This window comes from Orbicella faveolata, unplaced genomic scaffold (genome assembly GCF_042242905.1).
Source record: "Orbicella faveolata isolate gen_17 unplaced genomic scaffold, um_ofav_v1 contig_34, whole genome shotgun sequence".
Classification (NCBI taxonomy): domain Eukaryota; kingdom Metazoa; phylum Cnidaria; class Anthozoa; order Scleractinia; family Merulinidae; genus Orbicella; species Orbicella faveolata.
The window spans coordinates 5,393,445-5,406,708 of NW_028301563.1; the positions used below are offsets into that span (position 1 = coordinate 5,393,445).

General features: G+C 38.5%; 1 protein-coding gene across 1 annotated transcript in view; it reads right to left on the reverse strand.

The window, feature by feature from the left end:
- The window catches only part of LOC110055736 (uncharacterized), a 28,940-nt gene extending 20,303 nt beyond the window's left edge, over window positions 1-8,637 (reverse strand). The window contains exons 1-2 of the mRNA XM_089298991.1: window positions 7,261-8,637; window positions 2,326-2,871 (exon numbers count right to left, since the gene is read on the reverse strand). Coding sequence (XP_089155117.1) covers window positions 2,326-2,871; window positions 7,261-8,491 — 1,777 coding nt within the window. The 5' untranslated portion in view covers window positions 8,492-8,637. The remainder of the gene's footprint in view (window positions 1-2,325; window positions 2,872-7,260) is intronic.
- Window positions 8,638-13,264: the final 4,627 nt, after the last annotated feature.

Consider the following 13,264-nt stretch of genomic DNA (forward strand, 5'->3'; position numbering starts at 1 on the left):
TAGAGATGGCCGAAATTACATCCTTCATCGTTGAGCGAGTCACCTCAAAGTCTGATGAAATTAATTGGTGTTTTCAGGAAGTGCCACGGAATCTACAGCAATAACAGCAAAGTTTCTTCTGTCTCAAATTTACTAGTTTTACATGCAATTAAAGCGGGAAAATTTCGGCTGAATATGAACTTTTTGCTCCCCTCAAAGAAGAGGAAATAAACAAGCTGCTAAGGATAAGCAATGTGTTTCGATTTGTTTTATTTCAGCCCTGGCAAACACACAGTAGTTATAAAACAGCAGACGAAATTTCTTGAATCGAGCTAGGGGTGATTCCAGAAGATATGCAGTCACAGTAGCGTTCTTTGCGCTAAAAAGGGGATAACTGACTATAGCTGCTATCTCCGGTCAAAACGAGAGTGTGGTATCACTCAAAAAAACCGGGCAGATCTGAACTCCAGAATGGAGTCACACTACCAATGCTAGAACGCATGCGTTTTACATAAGCATCCACGTTTGAGTGTAATCCCATATGGAATGTCACCTAACATATGGTCAACACTGACGCTAACTAACCTGCGCATGCGTTTCGAGCAAATTGCTTTTGTTCTTAAGATAATACCACCACAAGGGTAGCATGAGATTTGCGATAACAAATATACTGTATAGTTTCGTCATGTTTTTAACTAAGCAACGTAAGTGTAACACGTTTTGCGCAATGCGCTCGGGTACCTACCCCACACAGCCCCTCTTCCCGCAAGGCTAATTGATTAAATGAAATTAATTAATTAAACAAACATCAAAGTTTACACCTTATGGTGTTAGTACCTTAGCGAACAGCAGCCCCCTAAACCATCCCAATAGTTCACTTTGCATTAAAAAGAGTGTATCTGCCACATTATAAATAAAAACAGAGAACCTTGAGAACAAGAGAACCAGAGAACCACAAGAACCAATTAACCATGAGAACCAAGAGAACCATGGAGCGAATATGTGCCTGCTTTCATTTACTTGTTAGTTTAGATAATTCTTGAAATGACTTAAATTCCTTTTTGAAAGCTCAATTGGTGCATGTCACTGGGCAAGTAATAAAAAAATGCAGACTGCTAATACATTCTAAAATGGGGAGGCTCTGCCCTGAGGCCCAACCCCTTACCATTATGACATGCTTTCATAACAGGCCCATATCACGAATAAATTGCCCAAAAGAGAAATCTTCTTGTCATTTCATGTAGTGCTTAATAATTTAAATGATACAGCCAGAAGGTGCATCTGTTCAACATATATTAATCCAAGGCCTTTTTGAACAACTAAATGACAGATTTCCCCATCCCAGATCATATACCTCAATTTGTGAATTCCCTGCCCCTTGATATACCTGAAGCCTGAAAAACAATTACCCCTTTTGGGCAGAGCCTCCCCCTATACAGTAGGCCTTTGTAGGGAGTACCCCCCACCCCACCGGAGTATGAGCAGCTAATTATTTATTATGACAACTCAAGGCTGTGGTCTAAGAAAAACTATGAAGAGCCCAAAGGTTCCTAGCCATGAAATCCTGGGTGCCCAGTTCTTAAGCTAATATGAATTTAAAAGTAACTTTTTCCATTCGCCCAAGGGCAAAAGTTAGTCACCTGTGGCATTTGGGCACTTCTAGAGCACAGCCCTGGAACTTGTGTAAAAAAGACTTTTTTTAACTGGTTTTTACACATATACATGCATGTACCTTCATGATCTGATACTAAGTCATCTTTATCATCTGTTTCACCTGTTTTGGTCAGATCATCATCATCATCATCATCATCATCATCATCAACATCATGATGCATTGAATACCTTTTGTGCGACGCAGGTTTAAAAACTCAAAATTTTACAAATGTATGAGCTCATTAGTGCTATTGCCACCCAGAAATTTAACAGTTTTTGAAAGCCAATTTCTCCTTGAATATTACATCCAAAGAGCCAAAACTTTCACCAATTACTGAGTTTCACAAGCTCTTTAAATGCTTGTAGTTAATTCATGTCTAGTGTGATGCAAAGTCATATGTTAATGAGAAAAAAATGTAAGCAATGACGTCAGCAAAGATTTGCTTATTTAACAAAGTTCTGCATTTGTTATGCTACATGTACATATCCATGTAACATGTGGTATTTTGAGATATAATGCCTATTATTGTTGCTTTATTTGAACCAAGAAACTAGGCACATGTAGAATATGAAGTTTGTTTTTCCCTCTTAACTGATTTTTTTTTTTATCTTAATGGTCGGAGGAGCCTGAGTCTTCTCCTGACATTGTGCATTCCTGAGTAATTTAACTAAAACATTTTAAAAACTATTTACCTTCTGCTGGATCTTTCTCAAAGTACATCTTGCATGCCATATACTCCTCCTCTGAGATTGTTGTTTGTAGATTCAACTCTGCAAGGCTCAGTTTTTTCAAGATCTCTTCTGTAACAAAACATCTTTGAACAACTTCACCAAGATGACCAGATGAATAATCTTCCCACAATATCTCCAGGATCTCAAGTGAATCACACTTCATGGTTATCAGCAAACTTCCTAACTTAACACCCGTGATAACAACTCGCATTTCTTTCAGGTAAGTCAAAAACTCATCACGATCAGCCTTGCAACTTGGAGGTGTAGTCTGCATGTAGTTTGAAGCAAGTAAACGTAAGACCTCTTCTTCTGTAGGAATGGGACTTATTGGTGCTTGGGGAGCTTCAGCACCTGTACATGAAGGCTGGGTAGGGCCTGATGACACAGGTGCCACAGATGCCTCCTGGTGCCCACCATTTTGAGACCCTCCCAATTCTACTGTTGAAAAATCCTGTGTGTTGTGTTCTGTAGGTGTCATGGTTTCCACATCAATCCTTAATTTCAAAGCTGTCAAATTGGAACAAATTTTCAAATATTTACTAGTATTCTGTATTTAGTTTTAAACTTTTACAACATGTACATGTATTGTTATACTATTTACATGTCCATGTACATGTGCTATGTAGTTAATGCTTCTTCCCACTTGTAAGTCAAACTTCTCTTTAGATGAAGTGCAATGAAATCATCTGTCACAATGTTTTTGAAAGTGGAATGCAACATTGCAAGCTTTGGGAATTCCTAGTAAAGGTTTTAGGCACATTCCTGGGTATGGATGGATGGATGGATGGATGGATGGATGGATGGATGGACGGACGGACGGATATACCATGCCACAAATTTTAACAAGCGCTACAGAAACCACACAGCATCCTTTCGACACCAAAGCAAAAGAAACGAAACTGAACTGTCTAAACACATTTGGTTACTCAAAGATAACAACAAACCTTTTACCATCAAGTGGAGAATCATTAAGAAGTGCAGACCTTATAACAACATTAGCAACAAATGTAATTTATGTAGTTTTGAGAAGTTTGCAATCATCTGTAAGACGAATTTGTGAAGCCTAAACAGGTGAAACGAATTAGCAAGTTCATGCCCCCACAGAAACAAATACCTACTCAAGAACTTTGTGATCAAGTATTGCAATCTTTTTGTTACACATGATTTGTTTTACACTCCATAGCAACTCTCGCATCTGTTTTTGCATCTCATAGCAACCTTAGCTTTTAATTGCCAGTTCTTGTGATTTAACGGTCATTCGTTGATATTGCCTGATGAGTGTGGTCATTCTTTATCAGTTTGTCCATACGAAAGAGCATTGTCGCAATAAAACGATGAATTGAAAACTTGCTACCATTGACCATTATATATATAACTTTATATCATTTCATATTTCAAATTTTACTATTACAATTTTATTTACTAAAATATCCATTTCATTTAATGCTCATTTATATTTTGTTATTGTTGTCGTGCAATGTATACATGAGCCCCTAGCTCAGATACTGAGGGCAACCTCTTCCAAAGCATGACATTAATAAATTGATTGATTGACTGATTGATTGGTTAGTTGGTTGGTTGATTGATTGATTGGTTGGTTGGTTGGTTGATTGGTTGATTGATTGATTGATTGATTGATTGAGTGAGTGAATGAGTGAGTGATACAACAAGGAGTCTACTGTACTTGTCAGGTGTCAAGAGAATTGAGCAAATAATGCATGATCAATGATATTTTTTTGGCCCTATATCCCACCAGGGAGCCAGATAAAATTAAATCATCTGGACAAAAGATTCTCCCAGCTGGCAATTCCTCAAATGAAGGGAACCAGTGATGACGACTGGTGAAAATTTTTGTTAAATTCTCTATGAACTACATGAGTGTGTCAATGGGGTATAGCTCTAGTCAGTAAACAGTAAACAAAAAAAAAAAAAAAAAAAAAAACCATTTAGTCAGTAAACTGTTTAAAAAAAAATCGATTTAGTCAGTAAACAGTGAAAAAGGAGATTTGTCAGTTAACTTGTATGATTTTATTACTTTTATGGGCTGTAGATGACCTCCACTTGTAAAATAAGTCATGACTGAAACAAAATCAGTTTTTCAATTAATGAAAATATGACATGATTTTTTTCACAGTATTGCACAATTAGTATTCTGCTGTGGACTCCTACATCCGCACACGATTTTCAAGACTACAGTATTATGACCATTAATTTCATAGCCAAACAATCACACTGAACACTAACAATAATTTCTGTAATAATGCGTTCCTGAGTGTGGTCCAAGTGTGGCCGACCTCGCGAAGCAACACAATTTGGGCTCAAAGCAATTTATTCCAAACTCCCTAGCTTTCTCTTTCGCACTCTCTACATGTATGTTTCATTTTTGAAGTTATTGAAGCTGCTTAAGTCACCTTGAAAAGAAATTCTTGAGCAAAATCATTTGAAAACTTTGCGGAACTTTGGTAAAAAGTAATTACAGTAAAACCTGTATTAAGCAGACACCTCATTAGTGTGTGCTTAATAAAGGGTGTCCACTTTAAACAGGTTCTGATATATTGTCCAATAATAGCTCATTATTATTACCCTTTTGAAATCATCACGTTTATTGACAACTGCATGTCACCTCATATCAATTGATAATTTAACGGTGGCTGAACACAGTTTTCATGTGCGCTTTTGCTGATGCAATTCAGGGCGCACGCAAAGATTGCGAAAAACAAGCATGCTGTCAATAGAGTGATCATTTTATTTACTGAACACCCGCGATATCTGTGCTATTTTTCTCTATAATTAAACGCGGTGTATTGATGGCTTTAGTCTTTTATTACAAAGATATGTTAGAAGAGGTAACGATGCAAAGAACCCAGCAATTCTCAGCTTTTTCTTTGTTACCAAAAGAACCCAGTTAAATGCAGCGCATGCATAGTAAGTCAAAAAATTGTGATTGAATGAAAAATTGCACTCTCGGAAATACGTCTATTCCTTGAGAACCACTCATTAGAATTTCACGAAATTTGGCACGAAAATACTTTAGGAAATAAGCAACTAGAGTATTGAAAATAATTGAACTTTAACAAAGGAAATTCTAGATATTCCAGTGAACCTTCAACAACGGATAATTAAAGATCTCTCTGTTAAATTATTAGCAAAATGGTGTTAACTTGTGAGAATTGTTACAAGCTTCTTGCATGTAAATTATAAAGCAAATCTAATGACTAGATTTTCGACAAATAAACAAAACTGACTTTAAAGGCCTGTTTATATTTATTCATTTTGCCATGGCAATGGCACATATGTCAACTTAACCATCAAAAAACCAAAGTTTGTGTTGTTAACTTGCTTGTTGCCATTTTTGGCAAACGAAGGATCAAGGGTTTTAGAGGAAATGGTGAATGAAACACAGGTATCAAAAACTGTGTTCAGCCACCTTAACCCGGATTTTCCCTCTACACTCTCTTCTTTTTTCCTCGCCTATTGAACTAACAAAAGGCCCCTGCCTGATTGCAGGGTATTGAAAATTTGCAATCAGTATTTTCTAACTGTAAGTACTAAGTCCATAAAAATGCAGTATAGTGTACAGAAATTCGTAAAACTGGGGCCATAAAGAGGACAGAGTATATGGACCAAAGACTGCTCATAAAACAATGTCCAGTCAGTCAATGCATCAGTCTAGAATATTCAGAGCAACTTCAGAATACCCAGCCACTTTATTTACATGTGCCGGTGTGCTTTGAAGAATGAGGTATATAACAATAGTTGCTATTCTTATTCAATGAGATGCTAATAAGTGGCTGGGTATTCTGGAGTTAAGCTGAATATTCTCCTAATAAATAGCTTTAAAACAACATCACTGAACAATGTTAAAGGAGTCTGAGACCACTATTAAAGATAAACAGCCCTTGAAGTGTCCACTTAATACAGGCTTTGTGCAACAAAATGGCTTAATATTGGTGTCCGTGTTCACGTCTGGAGAACCCAGAAGAAAACCCTTGGAGCAAGGGAAGAACAAACAAGAAACTCAACCCATATGACACCGGCCTGAAATGAACAGGGCCACATTGGTGGGAGGCGAGTGCACTCACTAATGCGCCAACCCAATGGATTATCCATATGGCTTTGTTTTTATTTTTTATGTTTACTTTTTACTTCATTCCTATTTATTTATGTTGTAACTGGCCATTAAATTTTGAGTAAATAAATAAATAAATAAATATTGAATAAATAAATATTGAATAAATATGATAAAAACTCCTGCCATGGTGTGGAATTTTCAAAACCTTGACTTAAAGGTTCATCAAACCTTGAGCATGTGGCTGTTATGCGAAAAACCTTAGAAAGCCAGACATTTTACACTGCTGTGATTAACATGTTGCTGTGTAGCTACATGTACATGTACCTACAAAAAGCAATGGTGGAATGATTATGACTAAAACACCACACGAGTACATATGAGTAACATACGAGTAAATATAAGCAACATACGAGTACATACGACTACATATGAGTAACATACGAGTACATACAGACACATATGGTAATAAACAGGTTATATACGAATACATTGGAGCAACATAAGATAGCAGGAGGGTAGTAAACATGAAATGTACCATTTTTATCTTTATATTTCATTTTTACATGTGCATGGGGTATGTTTTACGCACACACACGAGGGTGCGCAAGTGTTACACATGTGTGCATACCACACATATGGGCCTGTGCCACATACATAAATTCTCCAAGGCTTAGCATGTTACTCGTATGCACTCCTATGTACTCGTATGTACTTGTATATACTCGTATGTACTCTTATATACTCATATGTTACTTGTATGTACTTGTGTGGTATTTTAGTCATGATCATGGTGGAACTGGGAGGCTTTAAGTAAGTAAACATACCATTTAAGCTTTCTACTAAACCCTGGATCATCCTGTTGAATCTCTGACATTCATTGCTCCAGGGGTAAGTTTTACTGTAGTTGTCTCTGAGTAGCTTGGCATTGTTTTCTCTCTCTTCTGGACTTTGCCTGGACAGTTGTTGGATCCTTTGAGCCCACTCTTCAGGGTCATCTGATTCAATGATGACAGACTTTCCACCTTCTACTTCAAGTAAAGCTTCAGCTATTCCAGTTTCACCAGCAACAAGAACAGGAATACTAGCAGAAATTGCTTCCAGGGCAACCAACCCAAACCCTTCAGTGCGTGAAGGGAGGACAATGATGTCTGATGCATAGTACATCATCTTAAGTTCATCTTGCTCAGTGCAATAACCACGGACTGTTATTTGGTTAAGGCTTATGCTTGTGTTGTCAAGAAACCATTGTCTTATTTTTGTGTGTTCACCAGGAGATGAGCCAACAAATGTCAGCTCAAACATTTTGCCAAGGGATCCTATGGCATCTGCAACAATGTCATAACCTTTGAGGGTAAGATCTTCAAAGCTAGCCCGTCCAAACATAAAGACATTGAACTTCTTCTTTACCACATGTAATCTGTCTTTGACCAGCTGTGATGACTCATTTGAAAACTTTTCAAAAATCCCAGGAGTGATGATCTCCACCTTAACATGTGGAAGACAATTGCTGTATTTCTGTTGTAGCCGTGATCCAACTGCGACAACAACATCAGCTACTTTGCACAGATCAATTTCACGTTTATGTTTCTTCTCATTCTCTTCGATTGTATCCACTGCAGCACTCTGCGTTGCTTTGAACTTTCCAAGGTCTTCACAGAACACATGGACAAAATGTATCCACTTGCACTTTGCACTTTGGACGATACAATAGGCAGGGGTACCAAACTTTCTTCCGTGGCCTACAACAATGTCCAGATTCGGAAGTTCCGGTGGTGGAATTTTCAACGAATCAAGAGGAACAACGGATCCAGGGATACTCCGAGCAGTGATCAAGTTAACTCCATGTTGCCTGGCATCTTCTCTGCTCAGTTCATCGCTTTGAGACACGTAGCAGTGAACTTTGATGCTGTCGCTTGTAGTTTTTGCCAAATTAACAGCAAATTCTCTGTTGAAAGTGGACAGACCACCCTTGGAAGACTTCCACTCGTCGCAGAGAAACATGACATTATAAATAGTTGGCCTACTTGCTGCGCTCGAAGTTTGTCCGCATGCCATTATACGCACTAAAGAGCTTCTTTTCAGTAGTTAATGTCTCCTACTTCACTGAAGAGCATTTTATTCCTAAATTCCCAGAGCTACATGCAGATCGCCTTCGATGTCCCTGGGTGATTTAGTTCCTTATTGAGCCCTCGAGCTACCGACTCAGCGGTTCATATAAGTAATCAACTAAATGGGTAGTGTAAGAACCATATAGTGACTTACTATAACTGGCCTATGTCTCGTCCGCACATTTTTCCACACTTGTCTAGTAGAAAAGAATTAAAATGGCGGCGCGATAGCATATGTTTAAGTACTTATCCAATGTACTAAATTTCTGTCCCTGATCCGTAGTAATTGATCTTGTATTTTCATTCTCATATACTATCGGCCGTGGCATTTTTATTACCCCAGACAAGAGGGTTCCCAATAGGTTTGGCGGGATGCGGGATTTGGCTTTTCTTCGCCGTGATATTTGGGATTTGAGCTGAAAACAGGGGCGAGAAGCGGGAATTACAATTACGAGTGGGAGCGGGATTTCATGTTTTTATGGGGTTGGGGTGCGGGACTCGCAAGGGGAACAGAGCGGGATACGGGATTTCAATTCCTACGTGACCTCATAAACTGTTATTGACCAGCGCAAAAACCACAAGCTGGCAGAAACGAACCTTTTGTGCGTATAGCTGTGTCAGGTTTCAAGTAATGAATAGCAATTAACGGCTCTGTACCCTGTCAGGTTCTGTAAACGCATGCATTATCGCTGGACTACGTTAGTATCATGAGACTGTATGAGGTCTTTGAGTCCTATTGCGACCATTTGTGTAGCCTGCCTAGCTTGGCGCTTTTTAAGCGGCGAAGCCGCACTATAACGAGCGCCAAAGCTGCGTTAAAAAAAAAAAAGGTTAAACCGCCAAGCTACGCGGGCTATCATTTGCGTTGACCCCTGACATCAATGGCATCTGTCCATTCCGACATTTTCGATGTTTGGGTCTGTAATCCCCCCGATCCTTTCTCCTTTTTCTAGTCTTTCCACCTTTTCCGGAGCGCATGGCTTGTTTTGGCCAGGATGGCCTCACCGAATGGCGGTAATAGTGATTTCCCGAACGAAGTATGCGGCATTATGAATTCCGTCACCATATATTACGAAAGGGATGTTCAAGCAGGAATGCCTTCATTCGGAAAGAAAAGTTCTGAGCCCAGATTTCAAGGAAAGTGAAGACGCTGAAAGCTTTAAAAGAAACTGTCAAGTGCGTTTATGGGCCATCTCTTGAATATGGGAATGAACAATCTTTTTCTTTCACTGATACGTGAACAAAAGAAAACAAAGCAATAAACCGTTTACAGAAAGAGACGTTAGAATCATTTGTGCTTACTTATCTGCTACCCATTGAATTCTTTTTTGATATTTTATGCGATATCTATTTTTAAAAAGTTTCTGTGTTAATAATTAAACTAATTATTAATGTAACAAATTAATCATTAACGCAGAAACGTCTTTGTAAAGTAGGCGGGATCGGGATTTCCAGGCTAAAAAGAGCGGGATGGCGGGATTAACAGGAAAAAATGGGCGGGAAAGCGGGATCTGAGAGCCCTATTGTGGACCCTCAGACAACCCTCCTCCCGAGATTCAGTCGAGCTAACTCTTCACTTACAGTTGATGTGAGAGGAAAGACGTTACGTTTCTTACAGGACGTCAACCACGTGAATTCCAAGTGTCTTTCAGACGTGTCAAATACGCGCTTTAGAAACGATCGCTACAACAAAACTTGCGACTTCAGCCGGTTTAGGCAAAGTTTATTGAAGCGACGCGTTGAGACGTTGCATAGACGCTGCTGGTGTAGAGAGCGATAACCAAAGTAGTTTCGTAAAACTAAGAAGTAAATATAACGAAAACTATAATTAGACTAACTAGAAAAAAGACTACGAAGCTTAGAAACAATTGTTCCGAGAGCAGAATGAGCTATAAAATACAAAAGATGCAAAAACTTACCGGCTTCTGTGTCCGCTTGAGGAATTTCACGAGTGGTAAGTTAGAAACTTTAAGAAACTTGATGTTAACACGTTGAAAGGCTAATCCGAACTGGGACTTTTCCTGAACACGTTAGGAGTAATTCTAATTAATACAAAGGATAATAGCTTTCTTTGTTCTAAACATCGTACGTGGGTAAACATATCCTTGGACTAACCACAAAGACACGTAAAATAACAATACAAAGAAACTTCTAAAGGCTACAAAGGAAATGCAAAAAATCATAAATATTTGCCAGCAACAGTTGAACCTTGATATAACGAATTCGAAGGGCCAAGGGACTGGCAAAATATAATCGCTGTATATAACGAGGTCTTGTTATATCGCGGTTGTTTACCATAGAGTGCATGTATTTTGCTATTCCTGGGGAACTCCTGGGGCGAAGAATATCATTCGTTATATCGCGGACCTATTTATATAGTTCCGCTGAACTTTGAAAAATTCAACTGACCGTTTATGAGGATCGCGTCCCGGATTGGCGAGTTTTTCCGCCTCGGCCTCGGCAGGTAGGGTAGAACCTGGCAGACGGGACAACTTTTTCTCAGATAAACAGTTTGGCTCGAATACCCGGAATGTCACGCACTATTAGCTACCCAGCTATAAGGGTACAGAAATCTCAATTTCACAAGGTTCTCTCGAGTTATCGCTTGATGTTACTAGCAAAGTTTTAGTGATCATGTCCCTTTTACTTCATTTTATTATACGGCTGAGAAGTCTGGGGCGTCTATGATAAAGATTTTTCCGCCCGGAAAAAGGATGAAATAAAATGAAAAACTCAAATTTACTTTTTGTAAACAAATTTTGGGTGAATTAGCAAGGTTGCCTCGATGTTGAAGCCAGAAACGAAACTGGCACATTGTCTTTGAAATCAGTCATAGATACGTCGATTATTATTTAGTTCTAGATTATATGAATTATTTCATATAAACTTCACATCATTTTAGTTCTAGATTACCAGAAAACAATATTTAGCCATTGAAAATGTGGTGGATAGCAAATACATGACCCACTATATCCATCTAGCACAAAACGGAGCGATCCACACTTAGATGAAGGTTGAAAATTACATGTCTCACCCCCGTACAAAAAGCATGACATTTTTTTGGTTGCATAATCCATCAAAGTCACTTTTGTGTATGAACTTGTGGCGGCATAATTTTGATTGATTTCCTAACAATGATACAAAAGCATCTACAAAAAAATAATGTTTAAAGTCATGTTTGCAAACTCTTCAAAAAAACTTGACCATAAAAATTAAGGACACACTCGGCATCTGGCCTCGTTTCTAGTGGAACAGTGATCAATCTAGAAAAAGGCTGTAGTGAGTCCTGGGACTCACAGAACCAGTAAACTACTAGTCCCAGGCCCAAGACTATGAGTCCCAGACCCGTTAACATGAGTTCTGTACCCTTATGGATAAATAGCTTGTAGGCACAAGTTGGTTATTTGGTGTTCTTAGAGACCAGCACGTCGAAAGAGCAAAGCATTTTAAAAATTTCTGGACTGGGACAACTCGCTCATTCCGTTAGATTTCTTAGCTTTCTTACAGATTTTACAATACATGAACACCAGCCAATTAAATGTGGCGATTGCCATTATAAAAAAGGATGACCCACCCCCAAGGGCAGCTGAAAATTTAACAACCCACGCATCCCATAACCAATGACTCAAAAACTGATGACCCACCCCTTCCCTGCTTTGGCCAACCCCTCTCTCCTCCCCGCAACACTTCTTGACCAGTCCTTAATGCATCCTTCTTCAGGACAGGAAAAGAGACTAACTCTTGTTTTATTTGAGGATTCGTCGAAACTTAGTGATTCGCTTGAGCTAGCTGTAGTTGTATTATTTCAGAGCAATCTTCGCCTTCTTGGGGAATGTTTCGTAAAAATACTTTATTGACCTCAGAGCCAAGCCAAGTTTGTTTTCGAACAAATTCGGAAGGGGCAATCGCCAAAAAAAAAAAGAAAAAGACAAGTCCACAATTTGGCTTTTGTGCGTGCGCCAAATTAAAATGTTGTACATGTTCGTGACTTGTCTTCGAGAAATCTATCTTTTTGGTAAAAAAAAAATGTTTTTACAGCAAAACTAAGGCCCATTTAGCGTCATGGTAACCAAAAAACTGATTTAACGGTTAAAAACGGTATTTTTGGTGAATATTTGGGTGTTGAAGAGTTGATAGGTTCTTATTTTGCAGAGGTTGTCCTGGTGTAACCATTGGCGAAAATATTGTACAACTAATACATAATGGTTTAGCACTTGCATTTTTAACAACAAATTAAAAATGCTTGCCCTGTTTGCAAAGAAAACATATACACAATAACTTTTTGTCAGAAATTTCTCACACAATTAAAATCCAGAATTTAGGCCATCAAAACTGGAGTGATTTTTCTGTATAAGAACCTATATACTTTTCTTTGCCAGGCTAAACAAGTCCTTATATTTTTGGATATTTAAATGCCAAATTTCAGCCTGTAGTTTCTTAAATCAATAGGTTGTTATCCGGGTTCTCATATGCGGGGTTTTACCGTATCACTGGATTTGAACACCATTTTCCTTCTCAAAATTGTGGAATATTGAATACAAATTCTGTAAAATATTTGCTCTTGTCTCGATGACTTTCCGACAAATGTATTCTTCTGACTTGAAAAAAAGCTTAGAGGCCTCAAAGTCACTCGACTTTTTCACTTCGTGTCTCATTCATTCCCGCTCTTCTTCGAGGTTGTTTAACCGGTGAAAACAGGTTTTCACTGGACGTCACTCTC